We start from the raw sequence: 25,711 nt of genomic DNA, 5'->3' as shown, positions 1-25,711 counted from the left end.
TCGACATTACTGCCATGGGTGGCCCTACCAGGAGCATAGCTCCAGACGGCATCATTCTCAGGATCTCACGTCCACACAAGCTTCTCCACCATGACAAAATGACAATCCACGGAGAACAATAGTTTGTTTTAAATTATGGCATCCACAGTCAGTCCTTCTAGTGTATGAAGAAACTTTCATAAAGTCATACACTGTATGACAAGCTGGTCCTGTCCAACGTCCCTCCTTGCATCACAGATGAGGCCCTCTTTCCCCACCTTCACACCCTTGGGAAGGTACTCACAGACATCACCCCGATATCCCAGGGGTTCCTCAGGAAGGAGCTGCGGCACGTTCTTTCCCACCGGCACCAGCTGACGATGTTGCTAGACCATAGAAACATAGAAACATAGAAAATAGGTGCAGGAGGAGGCCATTTGGCCCTTCGAGCCAGCACCGCCATTAATTGTGATCATGGCTGATCGTCCCCTATCAATAACCCATGCCTGCCTTCTCCCTATATCCCTTGACTCCACCAGCCCCTAGAGCTCTATCTAATTCTCTCTTAAATCCATCCAGAAGTGGCGGCGCTGTTAACAGCTGCGGCTCGCCTGCAGTCCGTCTGTCTTTACTTTTTGTTGTTGTTTTTTTTGTCTTGTTTTGGCTAAGTTTTAGTTTATTAGGTTGTGTTATGGGGGGGGGGGGTTAAACATGTTTTTTTGTCTCTCCCTTTGGGGGAATGCGACTCTTTCTGTCGTATCCCCCTTCTCTGCCTCCGTCTGCGCTGAGGCCTAATGGCGGAGCTGGCGGTCTCCAACCTGCGACCAACCTCGAGGCTCCGGAGGCAGAGCCAGCCAGGACTTACCAATGCAAAGCTGGCCGGCTTTGGGGCCGAGGCAGCGGTGGCCCGACTCGCTGATGCGGCGTTCCAGCTTTCGGCAGCGGCCCGGAGCTGAGACTGCGGGACTCGGAGCTGTTGCAGCGGGACTCGGAGCTGTTGCAGCGGGACTCGGAGCTGAGGCAGCGGGACTCGGAGCTGATGCAGCGGGACTCGGAGCTGGGGCAGCGGGACTCGGAGCTGGGGCAGCGGGACTCGGAGCTGATGCAGCGGGACTCGGAGCTGGGGCAGCGGGACTCGGAGCTGTTGCAGCGGGACTCGGAGCTGGGGCAGCGGGACTCGGAGCTGATACAGCGGGACTCGGAGCTGATGCAGCGGCCCGGAGCTGAGGCTGTGGGACTCGGAGCTGGGGCAGCGGGACTCGGAGCTGGGGCAGCGGGACTCGGAGCTGATGCAGCGGGACTCGGAGCTGATGCAGCGGCCCGGAGCTGAGGCTGCGGGATTCGGAGCTGGGGCAGCGGGACTCGGAGCTGGGGCAGCGGGACTCGGAGCTGATGCAGCGGGACTCGGAGCTGATGCAGCGGGACTCGAAGCTGATGCAGCGGCCCGGAGCTGAGGCTGCGGGACTCGGAGCTGGGGCAGCGGGACTCGGAGCTGGGGCAGCGGGACTCGGAGCTGATGCAGCGGGACTCGTAGCTGATGCAGCGGGGCTCGGAGCTGAGGCTGCGGGACTCGGAGCTGTGGCTGTGGCGGGCCACTAACCCCTATTCCCCCCCCCCCCTTAATCCCACCCCCCTGTACTTGAGTCAGGGAACCCTGGGGTTGCGCAGAGTGTGGGTGGGGGTGGGGAGGGTCAAAAGAAGGGGGGCAAGGTGGCGAAGAAGGTGAAGCACCTGGAGTACAAACCCCCCCAAGGACAAGAATGATCCACCAATCCCGTCACCTCCCATTAGGGAGTCTGCAATCCCCATAATCCAGTGGGGATCGGATGGGAGGAGGGGGTGCCATGGAGGAAGGTTGCTCAGGTGACCCCAGAGTCTGTGAGCTCCTCCCCATCAAGGGAGGAGCGGAAGGGGGACGAACGGGAATACTCCAGGGGGAGGGGAGTACTGTGGCGGAGGAAGACTCCTGCCCTCTGGTTCGGGGCCCGGTCCCATGTTCTGGAGGGGATTCTGGGGAGAGTGGCAATGGGGACCACTCGGGTGATATGGAGCAGGGGGAGATTCCTGTTGGGGAGGGAGTCCCGCATCAGGCACCCGAGGAAGCCCAGGAGCAACACACCCAGGATGAGGTGCAGAGCATACCTCTGGAGGTAGACTGTAGGTGGGGAGGGGGTTGGGGAAACAAGCCCTTCTCTCCCTCAGGACCTGGCTCTAGAGGGACTCCCTGAGTCCGGTGCACCAGAGTCCTCTCTGGGCCCAATTGGGGAGGGATAGTCGGCCCCACTGTCGATGGTCTTGACTCCCCGGGTACATCTGGGGAAGGCCCCTCTGCCACTGGCCCCAGGGTTGGGACTGAGGTGGAGGAGAGACCAGCGGGTGGGGCAGAGGCAACCGCTGCACAGGGTGAGGCGGGTGTATCGAGCACTAAGGGTGTGTCCGGGGATGGGGATGGTTTCTCCATCTGCAGTGAGCGGGTGGAAGGGGACTCCTCGGACTATGAATCAATGGATGTTATCCCTCCCCCCGACGTCACTCCACTCATTCCAGTGAAAGTAATCCGTGAGTTCATCCAAGCCACCGATGGAACCCAACATCGGCCCAGACTGGCCTCCCTCCAGTGGCCAAACCTACACGGGCTCACCAGCTCACTGAACCACATCTTCAGAAGGAGGGGGAGAGGCAAGGGGGTGATGGGGAATGACCGGCATCAGCTCAGGTCCTTCTTGGACGAACTGGAGAAGGAAGCCAAGACCAAGAGCAGCGTCGTTCCTGTTGAGGGTAGAGGGACCAGTAGAGCGTCCCTTGTAGCCAGGATCCGGAGGGCAAGGAGCACCGCCACTCCACCTAGGGTCTGCAAGGGGAGGAGTGGCTCTGCTGTCAGTGGCCGAAGGACTGGTGACGGGATCTAGGGAGTAGGCAGGGCTGAAGATGTCGTGGTTGTGTTGCTCCTCGGCCTGGCCAAGCTGGCCATCCGCGAGTCATGGCGCCAGGCGGAAGAGGGCTTTGCCCGAGCCAGATGCTTGCCCCTTTACCGGGGTTGTACAGTAGTTATTAGAATATTTATAAAATAGTTGTTTGATGATTTTGATGATTTTCCTGGACCCAGCACACTGCTGCAATCATAAAGAAAGCACATCAGCGCCTCTTACTTCCTGAGAAGATTACGGAGATTCGATATGTCAAAGAGGATTCTCTTGAACTTCTACAGGTGCACAGTAGAGAGCATACTGACTGGTTGCATCGTAGCCTGGTTCGGCAACTTGAACGTCCAGGAGCGGAAAAGACTGCAAAAAGTTGGGAACACTGCCCAGTCCATTACCGGCTTTGACCTCCCCATCATCGAAGGGATCTATCGAAGTCGCTGCCTCAAAAAGGCAGCCAACATCATCAAAGACCCACACCATCCTGGCCACACACTCATTTCACCATTGCCATCGGGAAGAAGGTACGGGAGCCTGAAAACTGTAACGTCCAGGTTCAGGAACAGCTTCTTCCCTACAGCCATCAGGCTATTAAACATGACAACAAATAAGCTCTGAACTACAACAGACTATTATTATTATTGCACTATATTTATTTATTGAGTATGTGTGCATGTGTATATATACACACATACTGAACATTTTTTCCCCCGTTAAGTACTATGTTTACATATTCTGTTGTGCTGCAAGCAAGAATTTCATTGTCCTATCTGGGACACATGACAATAAAACACTCTTGACTCTCCAATCATCGCTAGAATTAACCAAAATGTGGACAAAAAAGACACTTGCCATCCCAGCCCAGCATGTCTTGCCATAGCCGGCATATATTGATAATAAAAATAGTGATATTGATCAAAATGTCAATTAAACCAATAAAAATAGTAACAAAAATGGGAATATTCTGAAAGCTGTGAAAAATGAGAATATTCAGAAAAACACATATGGAGCATCAGCATCGAGCGAGCATTAAAAGATTTCTGGACTGCAAAGAGCAATTTATTGCAAAGTACAACTATTCTAGCATAGAAAAATACCATTTAGAAATATATTTTTATACTACATGTCAAAACAAAGAAAATTGCTGATGCTGCTGCGTGACAAAGATCTGGGCTTACATTTTTAGTACTGGGAAACTTGTCACGCAAATAACCCAACAAATCACTTCAGAGTAGGTAAAAATACCTCTAACCATGCCCAAATAGTACCAATCCATAGTTGCATGTAAAGGCTGAAAATACTAGACATAAGACACTTGAATAATTTCACAGCTTAATTCATATTTCAGGGTTAAGCCAAATATTTAACAACTTTCAGTTAATTTGTCAGAAGCCTGCTTTGATAACAAAGCACAGAATATCAACAACAAAAAACTCACCTCGCTTGTCCGGAATGCTACACGATAGTTGTACTGCAATCCTTCCTTCTCCTTTGATTCATCTAGCTTCTCCCTCCGGATGCTGACAGCCACAGGTCCCAAGCTTTCATCAGTTCCAAAGTAGTTCTGATGCTCTGTGTAAAAGTAGGATACATGAGGCTTAGACAGAGGAATACAATGTGAGAGTATGAGTAAGTGAACAAAAGGTAAAGTAAACACAGGATTAGAGAAAAGAACATAAGAAAAAGGTCAAAATGTTCTTAAAAATCCTTAGCACAGTGGACAGAATGGCCTCATTGTAATGACACAATGATTCTAACAACTAATCCTTGCAGGAAAAAAGCTAGTTAGAAATATGACTCTTTGCTGTTCCTGCATTTGCAGTCAGTACCACATAATGGTTTGCCTGTGGATGTATGAGAAAGTAAAAGAACGCAAGTTGATTCATTAAGATCATCCATGATCTCGGATCAGAGTGCGGCTCATTAAATGCATCTATCTATTTTGCATTGCAGTCGTCACTGTAAATGATATACAGGAAAAATTAAGATTGATTTGTACATGGCAAAGTTTCACCCAAAAGGTGATTTTGGTTTATTTGGTTTAAAAAAAACCGATGTTCTTTATAGTATTTCAATACGAGAGAGAACTTCCCTACTTTTAATAGCTCTGGGGCATCCTTGAATTCCAGACCAGGGCTCCCAACCTGTTCTGAAACATTGCACTGCAACAATGTAAAACTGCATTGGTGGCACCCTGAAGTATCACCTAGACATAAGGAACTGGAGATGCTGGTTTACAAAAATAACACACCAACTGCTGGAGTAACTCAGCAGGTCAGGCAGCATCTCTGGTGGAGAACATGGATATGTGATCTTTCGGACCCTGCTTCAGACTGATTGTCATTCAAAGTTCAAGGGGTAAAAAAATTTGAAGACCATGTATCATTTTCCTTCCACTTCACAATTATGCACCACTTTGTGTTGGTCTATCACATAAAATCCCAATAAAATACATTTACGTTTGTGGTTGTAACGTGACCAAATGTGGAAAAGTTCAAGGGGTATGAAAACCTTTGCAAGCCACTGTATACGCAGCTGGTCAGACCCATACACTTCATTCAGAGTTCACAATGTGGTTTCATCCTCATTGGAGAAAATTAACATACATTGGGTGACTATATTATATTATAAAACATAAATATTTACTCCACAGGGTGACCCTACGTTTCCTGCTGCTTTAGTTCTCTACCCCACTCCTATTCTGACCTATGTTTGTGGCCTCCTGCATTGTTACAATGCCCAATGTAAGCATCTCATCTTTAGCCTGAGCATGTTGCAGCCTCCTGAATATTGTGTGATCTGTGATATTGGCTCAGCTTGTTATCATACAAACCATTCTAAAGGAACTATTGCAGAGAGTACACAGACAATACCAAGAAAGTATTTAACCAATAGATGCTGATGATACGAGAGTTTTTAATACAAATCTGACCAAAATGAGTTGTCACTATTCCAATTTTATTTTTCTGTTTTCCCTATTAGGCTAGCATTAATACTTCAAACAACTTCAACATTTAATTCTCTATCCTTTTTTACTGCTGTTTTCTCAGCTTTTTAAGATGCCATCTTTATGCTTGGTCTTGGAGAATAACAGTACGTCATCCATATGTTTTTAGTTATTTAATGATGAGCCTATTTTATGACAGGGCTATATTGCTTCTTTATAAGTTCTGCATAAAACTCTCCTGCATCAAACAAGTAACATGAAAATTTCACATCACTTTCTTGCCAATAAGTAACCAGCTTTCACATTACATGATAGAAACTTGGCGAAATAGCATGAATTCAGGATTTTCAAGGCTTAATGCATTATTCATTTAAAAAACTACCTTTCAGGATACCGACAGCACTGTTATTTGAATAGCAAACTTAATATCTGGCAAATGTTATGAATTGCATTAATACTAATGAAAATATTCAATCTGCTTCAAAGACTCAGGAAGTTCATTAGATACATTTCATGAAGGTGAAGTATTTTATCTTGAATTACAATTACATTTTAATCACAGAACCCATACAAGAGGATATTCATAGTTATTTTACAAAGGGCAACACCAATTTGATCAATATCTGAAAGCTAATTAGCTTTACATCTTAAGGGAGTAACTAGAGTGCTTTTTTTTTGTCCAATAGTTCAGCATAGATTGCAGATACACAGTATCCTTTTCACTTGCTAAAATTAATAAAATTGAACTCCTTTACCTATTATCAAACATTATATTACCTCAAAGGAAACTGATAATTCACAAGGTTCATACTGGTTGAACATTGTCCCACAGTGGGCTCTTAAGTTATTAAAAAAAAGGAAGTCTCAATAAATTAACTGCTTCTCTTTCCACAGATGATTCAATTGATCAATGAGCTTTATTTCTAGAGACAAACAAGAGGGTCTAGAATCATACCCAGTTTTCTCTCTTCCCTGCCCTCTGGACTCCAGGGTATAGTTTTAAAGGGGTCGGTCAGTAGAATAGGTTTAATTGGTCCAATGACCTTAATTGGACTTGGTTGTGGCTCATTTGTCTGTGGAGGAGACATCACTGAGGAACTCCTTGCCGCTCTGTTCTCCCTCAAGATCTTCCTGGAGAGCGGACTTTCTAGATGCACTATTTGCAATTTCGTCTGCATCACATTCCTGTTCCATATGGTGATGTATTCACTCTGAATCAACTCATTCCTCATTTCTTCCTTGAGATTCTTCCTCGATTTCTTCCTCGAGATTCTTCGGCTCCTTTTCATTCTTTTTTGACTGAGTGAAGATCGCTTCTTTGCCAACACGAGCCTCTTCCAGCTCATGTTGGTAGTCTGTCATATGTGCCAGAAGACTACAAAGTTGCTTAATTGCCTTATCACGACTTTGATTTGTGGCCTTAATTTTCCCATCCAGGCCTTTGAGGTCCATCTCCAACTTCTTCCCGGTGGCGGCTGCTTGTGTACACAGCTTCCGTTCATTCTGCAGCTCTGCTTCAAGCTCACAAACCTGTCTAACATGTCTCTTCTCCTCATTCTGATCAACTCAGGCCTGCAGGGCCCACTCCAAGCAACCCCAGGCACTGGATGTGAATGAGGCTCTCAGGGTTCCTTGAGTCTTCTCCAAGAACCTGGGGTTCAGACATTGCGGTGGCTGGCGAATAGGTCTTCAAACCTTGGACAGTCACTTCCAGCAAGGAGTGCAACCAGGAGTGCTTTAACCACCACTACAGTGAGCGACAAGCTGTGCAGCTTCATGGCAATAGATATAGTGTATAGACACATCCTATCTGCTCAAGTTCAAGCAAATTGGTCGGCTGGGGGCGCTGCGAGTCGGCTGCCCTGCTAGCAGCGTGTTCGTTATTTCAACTTTTTTTTTTTTGGTATGTCCAAGTGTTTGGTTTTTTTTTGTCTGTCGGTGTGTCTTATGTGGGAGGTGGTGGGGGGGAAAGGGGGAAACTGGTTTGTAGTCACTTCCTCATGGGGAGGCGTCAGGCCCAGAACATTAGCAGCGGGCACAGCGTGGACTTTTCTATCTCGGAGCGGGGGCAAACCCTTGCCGGGGGTTGCCAGAAAGGAATGCTCCGATCGCTGGCCTGATGACTTTGCCATCGTGTGGCTGTGGACTGTGGAGCTTCTAGCCGCGGGCGCGGACTTATCCCTTGCCAGGGATGGCCGGAGAAGAGCTCCGACCGCCGGCCTATAACATCGTGAAGCCGCGGCCTCCGGTAGGAAGCGGCCGATTCGGGACCTCCATGCCGCGGAGTATCCGTCCGTCCCAACGTCGGAGTTTAGATCATCCCGACGAGGGCCTGTACATCGGGCCATCTGTAGCGGCGAATACGGAGGGTTCATGGCCCTGACCATGGATGAACAAAGGAGGAGGACTGACTGAACGTTATTGCCTTCCACCACAGTGAAGAATGTTGATTCCACTGTGGCGGATGTTCATGTTATATTCTATTGTGTATTGTGCTCTTTTTGATTGTGTGGCTGCATTGTAAATCACATTCCACTGTACCATAACTGGTGCATGTGGCAATAAATGTGAACTTGAACTTGAACTTGAAATGCCTCAAAACTCATTAACCGGGGGTTCATTCTACAGCAAGACAATGATCCCAAACATACTGCTGAAGCAACAAAGGAGTTTTTCAAAGCTAAAAAATGGTCACTTCTTGAGTGGCCAAGTCAATCACCCGTTCTGAACCCAATTGAGCATGCCTTTTATATGCTGAAGAGAAAACTGAAGGGGACTAGCTCCCAAAACAAGCATAAGCTAAAGATGGCTGCAATACAGGCCTGACAGAATATCTCCAGAGAAGACACCCAGCAACTGGTGATGTCTATGAATCGCAGACTTCAAGCAGTCATTGCATGCAAAGGATATGCAACAGAATACTAAACATGACTAGTATTTAGCCTACCGGGAGGAGGTGGCTGATCTAGCACTCTGGTGTGCGGACAACAGCCTCCTCTTGAATATCAAAAAAACTAAGGAGCTGATTGTGGACTTTAGGAGGGCACATCATCCGAGGACGTACACACCATTGAAGATAAATGGGGAAACTGTGGATAGGGTGAGCTGCTTTAAATACCTGGGAGTCCACATCTCTGAGGATATGACATGGACATCACACACTGCAGCACTCGTGAGTAAGGCAAGGCAGCGCCTTTACCACCTCAGGCAATTGAGGAAATTCAGAGCGTCTCTGAGGATCCTCCAGTGCTTCTACTCAGCGGCTGTGGAAAGCATCTTGTCCGGAAATATCAAGATTTGGTTTGGGAACTGCTCTGCCCAGGACAAGAAGGCTCTGCAGAGAGTAGTGCGTTCAGCCGAACGCACTATGGAAACTTCACTCGCCCCCCTGCAAGAACTATACATCAGAAGGTGCAACTTCAGAGCCAACAAGATCATGGGAGACCCCTTCCACCCCAGTAACGGACTGTTCCAGCTGCTACGGTCAGGCAAACGCCTCCGTTGCCATGCTGTGAAAGCGGAGAGGTTGAGAAGGAGTTTCTTCCCAGAGGCCATTAGGACTGTAAACTCCTATCTCACCAGAGACTAACTTTACTGCACCAATTTACTGTTGTGTGGTGTCTTTTTAAAATTCTGTTTTTTACCTTTTCTTCCCTCCCACAAATATGTAATATGTGAATATGTGCTTCTGTTCCATTCTGTTTGTAGTTTGTTTGTTTGTTTTTTTGCACAATCCGCGAGCATTGCCACTTTTCATTTCATTGCACATCTCGTATGTGTATGTGACGAATAAACTTGACTTGACTTGACTTGATGACTACATTTATTTACATGACATTGCTGTGTCCCAAACATTATGGTGCCCTGAAATGGGGGGACTATGTGTAAACACTGCTGTAATTAGGTATGTTGCAAAGCCTACCTGAAGCGTCTTTGAAGCTCTGCTGCTGAGGGTGTGCGCGATTTTGGCGCCGTTTAGAGGGGGCGGGTTTAAAACGCGATTTTCTCTAGGCTGTTCAAATCGAAGATGTTCAGCCTAGTTAATTATTAACGAAAAATCGCTGGAAGACCCCGTCGCAAAAGCTATTATTAGGTTTAAAGGCCTCGTAAAATAGTTATAGTAGTTTAAAAATCAATCTCTAAACCCGCGACGGCCAGCAACCGCAGGGTCTCATAAAGCAAATAGCAGAAGTTAGGTTGTATATTTTTACATTAAAAAGGGCTTCTAAAGATCCCTTTATACTAAGTTTAATATTGCGAGTAGCTCATTTTGGGCCCATTATATCCCGCAGTATTTTTCTGGACATTTGGGGCACAAATCTACCGCAATGTGAACGTTCTAAACCAGCGCGTTCCACAGGGACCCACTGGAAAGCTGATTTAAATGGACTTTTATTTACAGCAATTGAACACTAAATTCCTTCCATTTGGTCTATAAATTAATGTAAATGAGATTTAAAAATCATGTTTTATTGTGAATTATTTGTGAATATTATTTGGACATTTAGGCTATTTAAAAATGTTAATAATTTATTAAGAAATGGATAGATGTTTAGATCTAGTAATTGAAGTCTGAAATTAGCTACAATTAGGTAACTAACTAATTATATGCTTTAATTTCAGGTCATCCAAGTAAGATTATTTTGTATTTGTTTCAGAATGCTTCAATCTATGATAACTGAAAATTTCATTCAGTTCTCTTAATTTTTAAGAAAGTTATGGGCTTTTGACTGTTCACGATCACAACTTTTTTGTTATGTCCATAGAAAATCAATAGGGAACAAGATGCTCATTTCCGAGTATGAAAATGGCCATAACCTTTTAAATACTTGAGATATGAAAGTGAATTAGGTGTCAAATTAAACTTATTTTTATGCTTTATCTGATGGGATAAATTACAGACTTGATTTTTAAAATCTCAAAATTTTGTAACATTGCTACTGTAATTTATACATGGTGAAACCAAAATGTATAAAAATGGCCTTTATTAAAATCTGACAATGTGCACTTTAACCATGTGATTTTTCCTATTACAAATTTCAAATTGTGGAGTACAGAGGCAAATAAATGAATGATAGGTCTTTGTCCCAAACATTATGGAGGGTACTGTGACTCTCTCTTGAATACATTCAGTGGATTGGTCTCCACTCAGGAACATTTTTGCTGCATCTAGCCTGTCTAATCCCTTAAGAATTTTATATGTTTCTATAAGATTCCCTCTCATCCTTCTAAATTCCAGTGAATATAAGCCCAGTTGATCCATTCTTTCATCATATGTCAGTCCTGCCATCCCGGGAATTAACCTGGTGAACCTACGCTGCACTCCCTCACTAGCAAAAATGTCCTTCTTCAAATTAGTAGATAGAAACTGCACACAATACTACAGGTGAGGTCTCACCAGTGCCCTGCACAACTGCAGTTGGACCTCCTTGCTCCTATACTCAAATCCTCTCGCTATGAAGGCCAACATGCCATTTGTTTTCTTCACTGCCTGCTGTACCTGCATGCTTACTTTCAGTGACTGATGTACAAGAACACCCAGGTCTCGTTGCACCTCCCCTTTTCCTAAACTGACACCATTCAGATAATAATCTGCCTTCTTGTTCTTGGGGTGGTATATTCAGTCATGGAATTGCTGTTCCTCTGCTACACGGGAGAGGCCAAGGCGGTGCAGTAGCTCCATCTTGACGGAATTATAGTCTGCAGGCAGAGCACAAGGTAGCGAACAATAATCCTTCTGGGCCTCACCACTCAGGTATGGAACCAAGATGTGCATCCAACTCCCATCCTTCTCTCTCAGCAGTCAGTTCAAATGTGTAAAAAAATGCTTCTTCAACACCCTGCTTGGTTAGTTTGGTGAGAAGCTCATGGGCTGTAGGTATGCTTCCGTGTGCGTCGCTGGTCTGTGTGCCTTCACTGGCACAAAGCAGCTGTGATTCTGTTACCCGAGCAAAACTATGACTTAACTCTTGAGTTGCCTGTTCTCGGGCGACTCGCTGTTGATTGATACTGGTCTCAAGTAAATGCTGGATCAGTCCATCCATTGTATGAAGAGCTAGCGCCCTCGTAACCGCATTCTTCACCACAGTGGCATCGGTCAAGACACCGGATTAATAATGAATACACTGGCACACACAGTCAGGTGAACTCACCCGATAGGCTTTATTTCAAGTGACAAACAAGAGGGTCCAGATTCACCCCCACAGCTTCCTCTCTTCCTTCCCCTTTGGCAGGGCTGCCAACTCTCACGCATTGAGCGTGAGACTCACGCAATTCATGAAATTCTCATGCTGATCACAGAATTTCTCACGCTCAAAAAAACATTTAAAAAATAAATAAATAAAAAGCCACGAACAATTCAATTCACCCAATTCGCCTTGAATTTTTTGAAGATGTTACTCGGGAAATTGATGAGGGTAAAGCAGTGGATGTTGTGTATATGGACTTCAGTAAGGCCTTTGACAAGGTTCCTCATGGAAGGTTGGTTAAGAAGGTTCAATGGTTGGGTATTAATGGTGGAGTAGCAAGATGGATTCAACAGTGGCTGAATTGGAGATGCCAGAGAGTAATGGTGGATGGTTGTTTGTCAGGTTGGAGGCCAGTGACGAGTGGGGTGCCACAGGGATCTGTGTTAGGTCCACTGTTGTTTGTCATGTACATCAATGATCTGGACGATGGTGTGGTAAATTGGATTAGTAAGTATGCAGATGATACTAAGATAGGTGGGGTTGCGGGTAATGAAGTAGAGTTTCAAAGTCTACAGAGAGATTTATGCCAGTTGGAAGAGTGGGCTGAAAGATGGCAGATGGAGTTTAATGCTGATAAGTGTGAGGTGCTACATCTTGGCAGGACAAATCAAAATAGGACGTACATGGTAAATGGTAGGGAATTGAAGAATGTAGGTGAACAGAGGGATCTGGGAATAACTGTGCACAGTTCCCTGAAAGTGGAATCTCGTGTAGATAGGGTGGTAAAGAAAGCTTTTGGTGTGCTGGTCTTTATAAATCAGAGCATTGAGTATAGAAGTTGGGATGTAATGTTAAAATTGTACAAGGCATTGGTGAGGCCAATTCTGGAGTATGGTGTACAATTTTGGTCGCCTAATTATAGGAAGGATGTCAACAAAATAGAGAGAGTACAGAGGAGATTTACTAGAATGTTGCCTGGGTTTCAGCAACTAAGTTACAGAGAAAGGTTGAACAAGTTAGGGCTTTATTCTTTGGAGCGCAGAAGGTTAAGGGGGGACTTGATAGAGGTTTTTAAAATGATGAGAGGGATAGACAGAGTTGACGTGGAAAAGCTTTTCCCACTGAGAGTAGGGAAGATTCAAACAAGGGGACATGACTTGAGAATTAAGGGACTGAAGTTTAGGGGTAACATGAGGGGGAACTTCTTTACTCAGAGAGTGGTAGCTGTGTGGAATGAGCTTCCAGTGAAGGTGGTGGAGGCAGGTTCGTTTTTATCATTTAAAAATAAATTGGATAGTTATATGGATGGGAAAGGAATGGAGGGTTATGGTCTGAGCGCAGGTATATGGGACTAGGGGAGATTATGTGTTCGGCACGGACTAGAAGGGTCGAGATGGCCTGTTTCCGTGCTGTAATTGTTATATGGTTATATGGTTATATGGTAAGGCTTCCAGATCTCCTCCACACTCACCAATGAGAATAGTTTTCTGTCGGCGGATTTCCAGTAAAGAACGAGCAATTTGATTGTCTTAAACCCATCGCACATTATTTAAAATAGCAATGTAACTGCAGTACTAATGATTCCATTTGACATTCATGGAACCAAAATCTGCTGGTGCTAGAAATTCAAAATGAAGCAACAATTGTTTTAGATATGAGTAAAAACCATGAGGGGAATCTATAAGGTGAATGCATAGTCTTTTTCCCGGGATATGTGATTCAAGAACTAGAGGGCATTGGTTTAAAGCAGGGGTGTTCAACTACCGGCCCGCGAAGGGGTCCAATCCGGCAGGTTACACATGAAGTATCAGTGACGTCAGAATGGAAAAAAAAGAGGTTTTTTTCTGAATAATATGAGATTGAGTTTCCTGGCAGTAAGATGTTCCAGATCCTGGCATGTAGATCGTCTAAGATTGCCACGGATACAACAGAGTTCATCTGTTAATCATACTCAGCTCCTATTTCAATCAATAAACAGAGGCAGACATGTATTTGTTGAGCGATGCACACTGGGGGCAGGTTCACTTTGTGCAGCAGAGTGAAACAACAATACTAAAGCTAATCTGAAACTTATGATGTTATGATACATCCTCTGAGCATTCCCCTACCATGACGTGCCGCACTTGATACCCTCATTTATCATAATGGGATTCAGTGTATATTATTTTGTTTGCCAGTTACAGACTGCTCAACGAAAGTGTTCCGGGCACCCCCTTCATCCTGTCATACCCTTAACATTATCGCTAACCCAATTTAGTAGTAGTAGGCCCCTCTCGGTCATGACTGACCATGGGTGATGCATCCTGGTCGGATGCAAGCCTGGGTGATGTCATATGGAGGACAGGCTGTTGCCCATGCAGCACATCCCCCCTCTCCACGTCGCTGATCAATCCAAAGGAACAGCAGGGCCGTTACAGTTTGGCACCAGCGCCGTCGCAGGAGCTGCCAGAGCGAGGTTGTAGACAACGACGAACTGCATTAGGGGCTCCGACTCCGGTTTTTCTTGAGGTTTACTCCTGGAGCCTTTTCCATGACTGGATATGGCCACAAGGCAGTGGAGGTTTTAAATCAGAGTTTTCCCTCTCCTAGATGGACTGCCTTCCCAGGCTGACGAGCCCCATCTGCCCGAGACTCGTGGGGGCGGGAGCGTCTACCTTCCCGTGCAGGTCTATAGCACCTGCCCACTACCTAATTTACATTGGTATAATAACGTCCCCCGTTAAAGTCCTCATTTATAATAACCTTTTAGTTTTTTAGCATCTCTGTAATTTCCCTGCATATTTGTGCCTTTATAGCTGTGGGGACCTATAGAATAAGTGCAGCAGTATAATATTCCCTCTGCTGTTTCTTAGCTTTAACCAAACAGTTTCCGTCTTTGTATTCAGTAATATTTAATGTACAATCCTTCCCCTTTTTGAGCCAAGTTTCTGTTATCAGTTCCACATCAAATTCTCTGTAGCTAACTCATGGAACTTATTTACCACAATCTGCACATTCACATATACTCAACAGACCAAATTTAATTATTTCACCTTTCACTGACTAGCAAAATCTTTATGCTGACGATGTATCAAAATCTATTATGAACAGTCTGCCCTTTACCTTCTTTGTCTTTAATTTTATATCATCATTTCTCTTACTCCATTTGCTGGTGCATCATAAAGCTTGTCTGCTCTGTCCCTTCCCGATACACTGGTTATTATTATCACTTGGAGGAGGGAAAATACTTTGTATTCACTTTGCCCTTTACTAATATCTTTTCCTTTGCCTTCCCAAATACCCCACACCCGCAAATTTGGTCTCCATCTCAAGATTGAACCTTTCTCATTTCCGATTCTATCTGATTCGCAATTTCCTGCCATATCCTTTAAACATTCCCCAGCAACAGGAGTATTTCCCCATGTGAGGTTATTGGTAAGTTCCTGTGGAGGTGCAACCTATCTGGCATCTCTCCCAGAACCAGACCCAACTCCTCAAGAATCGAAAACCTTGCTTTATGCACCATCTCTCCATTCAAACATTCAGCGCATCATCTTCGTGTTACTGCACTCACTAATAAACACTGATTGTAATTCTGCAATTATTAGCTTTGAGGTTCTGCATTTTAACCTTTTCCCAAGCATCCTAAATTCTGTTTGCAGAACTCAATCCCTCTTTCTGCCCACGTTGCAGGATAACAACATGTACCATAACCATGGTTGTCTGTACACCTCCTCCATCCTTGATTCTGGCACCAGAGAGGGAACTTACCATCCTAGAGTCATGTCTGCAAACAATTACGTGTCTGTCTATACCCCTTTCTATGTTTCCACCTCCCATACATAATGTTATTTTTCTTTTCTTTCTCCTTGCATATCTTTGTGGGAAAACTGAATTATATTCTGATTAATGCAAGGTATATTTAATGCAACATTAAAGAGACAGAGCAAAACTGCTGATGCCGCAACTGTGAAACACAGAAAACATTTGAGGCACTGATTCAATGAAGGATCCTATAATCTGAAACATTTAATTTGTTTTTCTCCCTAAGAATGTCGCCTCAAATGCTGAGTGCTCCTCTAATTTGTGGACTTAAACGAGCTGGGAAGATCATTAAAGACCCCTCCCACCCCAACCATGGACTGTTTGCCCTCCTCCCATCAGGGAGGCGGTACAGGAGCCTCAGGTCTCGTACCAGTAGGATGAGGAACAGCTTCTACAATCATACCGTCGCATTGTTGAACTCGGAGTCCCGCCGATAGATTCCTCCGGTCCCTCCGTCCCCCATTGTTTAATTATTCTGCATTTTTTTATTGTTCTGTATCCTCTTTTTTTTAAATTTCTATATTGCACTACTACGGACTGACGCAAAACTGCATTTCGTTGTACCGATACTCAGTATTTGTGCAATGACATTAAAGTTGAATTGAATTGAATTGAATTGAATATCACCCATTTCCTACATTAGATATCTGCTAAGCACTGATATATATTCCACTATAGGATCGAGCCTAACTGCAAAGTAACAGAGCAATGCAGCACAGGTACAGGCCCTTCGGCCCACTATGCCCATGCCGAACATGATGCCAAATTAAACTCTGCCTTCACGTGGTCCATACTCCTTCATTCTCTGCATATTCAAGCACACCGCAAGGATTCTATAATGGTGCTTCTTTTCTGGAAAAAGTGGATATTACAATTACTTTTTCTTACCTATATTTTTAAATACATTGAGACAGTTTCATCCTCTTCCCATACCCTCTCCCTGACATGTCTCCCAAGTCCTATCAAAAGCCATTCGGTACAGTTTTGGGGATGCAGACAAAGCAAGGCATGCATATTGTTATCGTCTATCCAAAATTGCCTTGACAACTGCAGTTCTCCAGTACTTTCAAATAGCTGTTGGATAGGGGGAGATTCAATATTTATACATAGCAATGATGAGTAATGATGATATGTTTCCAAGTCAGGGTGGTGGCCCTACCTGGAGAGGAATACCACCACTTGCAGGTTTCTCGGCAATTTGTGTTTTGGTGGTTGTCTCAGAATGGCCTGGTTAAGTAAATGCAGTACATTTTGTAAATGGTACACTGCAGTCAAGGTGTGGTGGCAGAAGAGAATGAATGTTCACTGTGATGGATGGATTAGCATGGCAATGAAGCAGACTGCTTTGTCTTGGATAGCGTTTGAGAGTGTTCGCACTCCTTCTGGGTAAATGGTGGGTATGCTTCCATGCTCTTAACTTGTGCCTTTTTTGGATGGTGAAAAGGCTGTGGGGTGTAAATTGCTGCATACTGTGCCATTTTCTTTTTGAGAAATTGCAAATAAAACTGAATGTTATCCAATTAGTAAACATTCTACTCTGACCTCAGTGGAAGAGAGGTTATTGATGAAGCAAAAAGAAGACACCGCAGGTCAGGCAGCATCGTTGGAGAACATGATGGAGTGACGTTTCAGGTCAGGACTCTTCTTCAGACTTTGCTGCCCGACTCATTGAGTTACTCCAGTACTTTGTTACTTTTGTTTGTAAACCAGCATCCGTAATCCCTTGTTTCTACTTATGATGGAGTTGAAAATGCTTAGGCTTAGGACATTGCCCTGAAGAACTCCATCAGCAAGTCCGGAAACTGAGGTGGGTAATCAAAATCCACAAATCATTTTCTTTGGCATGTGGTGTGACTCCATTCAGTGGAGTGTTTTAGCTCAACTTCAAATTTTTAGTGCTTGTTGATGCTACACTCGGTTAGTTATTACCCTGAAACCAAGAGCATTTGTTCTCACCTTTCTAGAGGGGTTGGACAGGCTAGATGCAGGAAGATTGTTCCCGATGTTGGGGAAGTCCAGAACAAGGGGTCACAGTTTAAGGATAAGGGGGAAATCTTTTAGGACCGAGATGAGAAAAACATTTTTCACACAGAGAGTGGTGAATCTCTGGAATTCTCTGCCACAGAAGGTAGTTGAGTCCAGTTCATTGGCTATATTTAAGAGGGAGTTAGATGTGGCCCTTGTGGCTAAAGGAATCAGGGGGTATGGAGAGAAGGCAGGTACAGGATACTGAGTTGGATGATCAGCCATGATCATATTGAATGGCGGTGCAGGCTCGAAGGGCCGAATGGCCTACTCCTGCACCTAATTTCTATGTTTCTAGAGCTTAGCTCTTTAGTGTGTTTCAATAAGGTTGAGAGGTCTGGTACCAAATGTATTGGTGAAAGTTGTTAATAGCACTATTGAAGGAACCTTCCTTCACTTTGTTGAAGATAGAGAGATATCATGATTGGCTAGATTTGTTCAATAATGCTTTTTGTCAGGTAACGATCCACAACGTCAGTTTAAGTGCCCATATTGTAAACATGTATCTCGTAAAAGTACTGGATTAGCTTGGCAGAGATGTGGCTGGCTCTCTAGAATATTATCTTATATTGTTTAATAATCTTTATTACATCCAGTGCTTTAACTATTTATTGAGATCACCCAAAGTCAAATTCCTTTAAAATTGGCTTACAAAGCAGGATCATAGCTGAAATCCATGATGGATTATCCATTCAGCCCTGCTGGATGAATATGGCTGCATACGCCTATCTTGTCTTCGACATTCAAATGCTGGACCACAAAGAAATTAGGATATTCTGAGATCTTCGTTCCTCTGTCAGCAATTTAATTGACCAGACAATACAATGTTTTGAGCTGACACTTCAATTCTACAGTCCTGTCATTGGAAACCAATCATCACCAAGGCCTCTGACCTGCTAAGCTGCTTCTGCCAATTTGTAGAATGGATATGTTTATATAAAATGCGTCAGTCATTTTTAACATCATGTCAGCAATACTGCCACCGTGGTCCTATTTGCAAGTCTTTTTTATCCCTTAATATAAACTGCAACCTGTGGTGGGGAAGGTTGGTCATGGGTAAATTTCTGACACAAACATTGCCACATCATTGGAAGTGTCTTTCTGGTTGAGATCAGCTGCTACAATTTACTGAGAGCAACATCTCACTGCCAGTAACACACCAAGCAGTAAGCACAAACATTCATACAAACCAGATGCCATCAATTGTCATTTCCCACTGTGATGAAGGGTAGAACTTGAAAGTGAAAAGAACAATCACACAGCTAAAGATCTAACAAACTGCAGGTTCTTGAAGTGCAGATCACACCATGTCAGCAAAGGAAATAAGATGAATAATATCTAGGGCACGGAGGCAACTCATCTTTTTGACAAAATACTAGTCTTTTCTCTTGACAATTTTTAATCATGTCAGTACCTTAAGATCTAGACATCAAAAAGCAGAGTTCTGATACTGTTCTGACTGGATGACTAAAATCTAGTAATCTAAAAGCAGAGTTCTGATACAAAGTATTCACCATACTTTGGGAAAGATGCATATGCTTTAGAAAGAGTGCAGAAGAGATCTATAGAAAGAGATCTATAGAAGAAGGGTCTCGACCCGAAACGTCACCCATTCCTTCTCTCCAGAGATGCTGTCTGACCCGCTGAGTTACTCCAGCATTTTGTGTCTATTACAGAAAGAGCAGTTTTAGTTATAAATGGAGAAGCTAAGTTATTTCTTGGGAATCATGATATGTATTGACAGCAATTAGTGAGATATTGTCATAGTTAAATAGCATGGAAACAGGCCCTTCAGCAAAATTAATCTAAACTGATCATTACCCATTTAACACTAATCCTACCCCAATTCATTTTATTCTCTCCACATTCTGAATCAGAATCAGAATCAGAATAGTACTTTATTTGTCAAGTATGTTTTGCAACATACGAGGAAATAACTACCCCCAGATTTCACCAGTCACCTATCTACCAATGGCAATTTTCGATGGCCAATTAATTTACCAATCTGGACATATTTTACAGCTCTGGATGTTAACATAGAATCCAAGTCACCGGAGCTGTGAGGGTTAAAGATGCTATAACAAATTAATGGTCTCTAAGTGGGATATCTATGTAAATATAATATTCTTCTCACAATACTGTATTCATGCAGTATTGTGCACAGGTAAATATCCGTTAGGAACAAAGAGCAATTCTGTCACGGGTTTGTACCCCCCCCCCCCCCCTTTGTATTTTAAGCAGGAACCCAAAACGGATCCCTGCCTTCCTCTGGAGCTCTTCCAGCAATGAAGCATCTATGTTTCTGGTTAAAGAGGCTGCCTCCAAAGACCAGTGTTGGTTGGGTCAGGCCCAGAGCTGAGATGAGGAGCTCAGGGCTGCACTCTGGCTGGCATGGAGAGTATGAATGATGCTGGGGACTGCCACCAGCTGCTCTCTGTCGACAGACTGTTGAAATGCAAAGGAAGCTGCCATCTCCCCATCTTTATTTGTCTCCACATTCACTTCTCCATGGTAGCAACCTTTAGAACCAGTGACCTATGTTGAGCTTATTACTATGGAAAACTCTCTGGGCTGGGGAGAGCTGTACAGATAAACAAAGGGAGGGAGAGAGCATCTTCCAAAGCACTCAACTGTGCTGGCTAGGGTGCAGTCCTGAGCACCATAAACAGATACACCACTCGACACTGCCCACCTAACTCCAGTCCTCACGATCAACCTCTCCAGGCTGAGCTGTGAGGTACTTTATAGTTGCTTTTGCACCCGGTTCTTGACACAGCAAAAGTCAGCACATTAATTTATACTGGATTCCTGGCACAATAGCACACCTCTTTTTTAATATAATGCTGTAATTATTCCCTTTTCTGCCGACTCCATTAGCACTCTGTTTGCTTTCAGTGCATCATGTTTGCCAAGGTAACAGTGTAGTTCCAGTCAGTAAAGAGTTTGTTTCCCCACTATCTTACGTAAGGGCCTGTCTCACTTGGCCGTCATTTTCGCGTCATTTACACAACATAATTTACGCGTCACAACGTGCATGTGATGCGCGCATGGTGCGCATTACGCTCGCATGGTCAGGGCTCTCACTTAACGTCACCTATTCCTTCGCTCCATAGATGCTGCCTCACCCGCTGATTTTCTCCAGCTTTGTCTCCCAATGGGATCCCACCACTGGCCACATTTTCCCATCTCCTCCCCTGTCGGCTTTCTGCAGAGACCGCTCCCTCTGTAACTCCCTGGTCAATTTGTCCCTTCCCACTCGAATCACCCCCTCTCCTGGCACTTTCCTTTGCAACTGCAGGAAATGCTACACTTGTCGCTTTACCTCCCCCCTTGACTCCATTCAAGGAGGAAAAGGTGATTCTAATTTATGACCTGTTACTTCGATGTTCATTATTATTGACTCAAAGGAAGTATGTAACAGCCAATCCAAACCTATCTGACTATTTCTAACTCATTACACTGTAGTTTACACAGGACAATTGTCACAAGGCTCTTTATCAGATTCACTAATAGTGGCCACTCATTTACAAGTTCTCAGCTTGGGGTATACCATTTCATTTAAGCTACTTACTCTGAGTTTACAATTTTAATTCAGTTCAGGTTATTTTTTAAGTTCTTGCCCAATGGAGTAACCATTGATCAGAAATGTAACTGGATCAGCTGCATAACTATAATGGGTTCAAGAACAAGTCATATTCTGAGTATCCTATGGTGGAGTAGAGGGGTGGATTGTGAGGAAGTTACCTGCTGACACCCAGCTTTTCATTATCTATGAGGCATAAAAACAGAACTGGAATGGAATACCCTTTACTTGTTCTCCATTGGGCTGGATAGGTGGAGCTCAACAAGTCTTAAGAAACAAGAAAAAAAGCAACCTGCTTGATTGGCAGCCAACATATTCACTCAGACCCACCAGAGGTTATATCTATCATTACTAAATTATTTCCCCAGGCCAATGTGCCAGCACCTCCCAAACCCTAATAACTGCGGTCAGATGGGAACATTACTGCCTAGAGGGTTCTCACATAGTGCCCACTCAGCCAGAAGGAAGGACTGGCAGGCCAGCCCCCTATTCGTCCATCAAGGACTGTAGAAGAGGGAGGGTTGGAGCCGGTAACGGCAGACACAAAAGCAAGGTCTGGTAAGAAAGTGAACCTGGGTCTTACTTACCGCGGCCTAAATGTCAGCTGCAGGAGGTGCCCCCAGGGCATAAAGGCTAAAGGTGCCTGGTGAGGAGAGGAACAATGGTTTGCTGGACTGCCGGACGGAGGCGAAAGCTAGAAGCCCTGCAGTAGCCGAGGTTCCCCTGGTTCGGGCATGGCACCAGAGGACCGAGCGCATGGAGCAAACAAGCATGCGGTCTCAGTGGACTATTTCTACAAATCCGGACTTTGTGGACTTTGTACAAATCCAGGATTGTGCTTAGGTATGGCGATACATTACTGAACTGTAGGCAAAAAACAAGTTTCACTGAATGTCTGTGGATGTGATAAAGGACTATTGACTGTCCAGTTTAATCCCTGGTCATTCATTGTTATAAAGTCCAAGTCCTGGAACTCGCTGCCCAACAATGTTGTTGTGGCTCATGGCATTGACTCACCACTACCTTGTCAAGAGCAAGTAAATGCTGGCCTTGACATCAATGCCAGATTCAAAAAAATAAAATTGAAAAAGTTCAGTAAAATTAGACATTTAATTTGTTTAAATAACAGCTGCTCAAGAATGCCTCAAATTTCAGCCCCTCATTAAGTGCAATTAAATCCAAAGCAATAATAAAAATTGGAGACCTTTTCAAGTTTTACTTGATTTCTTTGACCAAATCCTCCTTCTCTTTCACTAATCGCAAGCATATTATGTTTATTGCCCCATTTCCCTGCCGTTATTCAGTCTTCTCCTTCACTATTATTCCCCTGACCAGTGTATCTCACAAACAGATGTAACAACAATTTGAGAGCCATGTGCAACACCTTTAAAATAAAATGAATGAAAGTGTAAGTGACTTGTGGTTGACATTTATAGCCACATGGTTTTCTAATGAAGCAAATTAAAATGTTCAGCTCAGTCTCCAGGGACCATTTCTACCTTTTTTTTTAAATAAAACTGATTTACACTGAACATTTCAAACTATAGTAATGTCTAAGTTCTGCTTTGTTTTATCCAGGAATCAAATAAAAATCTCAATACAAGCTGTTGGAATGAAGCACAGGCTACAACATGGTCACTATTAAAATCCCCATGTTGACACTTTGTGGCAACACATAGAAGTCTCCTTCATAGTATCTTAAACACTAAGGAATAAACCAAGAATTATATAGAATCTAGAATTCTGAAGGCAAGTAGTATGTGAATTAGATTGCCCAATTAATTGTAAATTATGATTGTACTTCAAATTTGGAGAAAGAAAATGCTTTTGATTAAATTCATAACTAATATGCAAGAGAAAATAGTTTATTCTGTCAGAGGCAAACTATTAATAGGCCATTGAATCAATAGATCACAAGAGGTAAGGATTGTGGATTTAAGGATTTTACGGAGCTTTTTAACACAATTTTTATACAATTGTAATTTATTAAAGTTTTTTTTTAAACAAAAGTTGCAGCAAAGGGTTAGGAATTGCATTGTTCTTTTGTAGTTTTTGTGAAAAAAGTGATTTTATTTTTTAGCAATCACTGATGAAGTTAGTGACTTGTGCATATCTTAATTATTACGCAACATATATTTCTATTGATTAATTTTATCCAGGACCAAAAAAGACTTCTGACAGAAGTAAAGAAATAGAAGAAAATACAGCAAATATAGCACCAGACTGAATAATTCTGTCAAATTCCACTGAGAATTTTGGAGCTAACTCCATCTCATCTTTCACTTCCTCCATCATATGTTACATGTGAATATATGTAACTATTGTTCAAACATTGGATAGATTGTGAACTTTCTGAACACTAACTTCACTTTTATCATGGAATGCTCCTGATGAAAAGTGAAAAACCTGATGTCCACTGCTCTAATGGGAAAACCATTTCAGCCTCACTGTTTCTTGAAAAATCAACCACATTTCGCAGATTTCAAAATATACAATATCTTTGAAACTGTAATCAAAATGTATAAAAATTAGATTTTACAATTACATTGAAGTCATCCGCAGTTGTTATTTTACATGTTAGTCACTCATATCATTCTCATTTGGACTTAATTTACTTTAACAGTTGGAACTAGTTTTCTATCACATCTCTGTATGTAGTATATGTACAATAACCACCGCATGATCTGCACAAAGTCTAAGTTGGATCTAAAATTTCTTAGCATACCCCAAGTACCACTAGTAATAAAGTTGTGTTCGAATTTGACCTGCTTTTTCCTCCAATAGACATAGGGGAAGCCAGGTCTATCCTCCCGGGAATAGAGGTAGAGAGAGTATATGACTGAGATGTCTAAAATTGAGAGGGGTAGAGATAGGGTAGATTGCAGGAAATTTTTTCCCATATCAGAGATGGATAAAACTATAGGACATAGGTTTATTTTTTTTTGTTTTTTTTTATTTTTTATTTTTTATTAGAAGTAGACATATTATAAAGTATAGTTGCATATTATAGTAAAAAAACTTTTCATATACATCAATCATACATTATTAAAATTTTCAATTGTCGATTACTTCTACTTCTAGTGTTTTTTTTTAATATATAGAAAAAGAGAGAAAGAGAGAGAAAAGTTACAAATATCAAAAAAAACAAAAAAGGTGGAATGGATTACTTATAATACGTCATTGGAGATAGGTTCGTAGATTATAAAGTATGACTTTTCATCTAATCCTGAGTTCAAGTTTCAGTTGGGTTTTCGTGCCAGGCCAATCTATCCCGTCAGATAATTAATGAATGGAGCCCATATTTTATCAAAAAGTTCTTGTTTGTCCATTAAGACAAGTCTAATTCTTTCTAGATATAGGGTCTCCAACATTTCCACAATCCACATTTTAATTGTGGGGGTCGTAGGGCCTTTCCAAAATTTTAATATTAATTTTTTTCCGGTTATTATACTGTAGTCGAGGAAATTTCTTTGGCTTGTTGTGAGTGTTAAACTTTGCTCTGATATTCCAAGTATTATTAATTTTGAGTTTGGATCCAGTTTTGTATTAATAACTTCTGAAATTATTTCAAAAATATCAGTCCAGAGATGTTTAATTTTTATACAATTTGCAAACGTATGTGTTAAATTAGCATCTAGATGTCGACATTTAACACAAATAGGAGAGATTTGTGGGAAGATTCTATTTAGTTTTATTTTAGAGTAGTGTAATCTATGTAAGGACATAGGTTTAAGTGGGAAGAAATTTACTGGGTATATGAGGGGAATCTTCTTCACCCAGAGGATGGTAAGTACCTGCAATGAACTGAGAGAGTGACTGAAGTAGAGTCACTGATAGCATTTAAGAAGCATCCAACAAGCATCTAGACAAGCATTTCAATCATCTAGGCAGAGAGGGCTAATGACCAAGCGTGGGACGATGGAATTAATTTCGGAAGGGTGCTCACTGGTTTGCATGAACCAGTGGGGCTGAATGGCCTGTTGTCATGCTGTACAATTCTGATTCTTTGAGCCAGAAGATTCTGGATTCAAGGGCTTTGACAAACAAGAGCACAAAATTAAAGGTATCCCTCAAATGTGATGTCTGAGGTATTAAATCAGGCAAATAGGCTTTGGAATGAAGCACTGAATTAAGTCTGCTCCCTTAGGTGGAGTAAGGGGACTCTCCTGGCTTGTTAATGAAAAAATAATCACCGAAACAAATAATTTAGTCATTAACATATTGCTCTTTATTGTACCTTGATGAACAGAAATTGGTACGTGGC

General features: G+C 43.0%; 1 protein-coding gene across 4 annotated transcripts in view; it reads right to left on the bottom strand.

Moving 5' to 3' along the window:
• The window catches only part of sipa1l2 (signal induced proliferation associated 1 like 2), a 463,054-nt gene that overhangs the window by 271,917 nt on the left and 165,426 nt on the right, over positions 1-25,711 (bottom strand). For all 4 annotated transcript variants that reach the window (XM_033021738.1, XM_033021739.1, XM_033021741.1 and 1 more), the window contains exon 4: positions 4,339-4,472. In XM_033021738.1, the coding sequence (XP_032877629.1) occupies positions 4,339-4,472 (134 nt within the window). The remainder of the gene's footprint in view (positions 1-4,338; positions 4,473-25,711) is intronic.

Source organism: Amblyraja radiata, chromosome 5 (genome assembly GCF_010909765.2).
Source record: "Amblyraja radiata isolate CabotCenter1 chromosome 5, sAmbRad1.1.pri, whole genome shotgun sequence".
Classification (NCBI taxonomy): domain Eukaryota; kingdom Metazoa; phylum Chordata; class Chondrichthyes; order Rajiformes; family Rajidae; genus Amblyraja; species Amblyraja radiata.
This window is presented reverse-complemented; position numbering and strand designations above follow the sequence as displayed.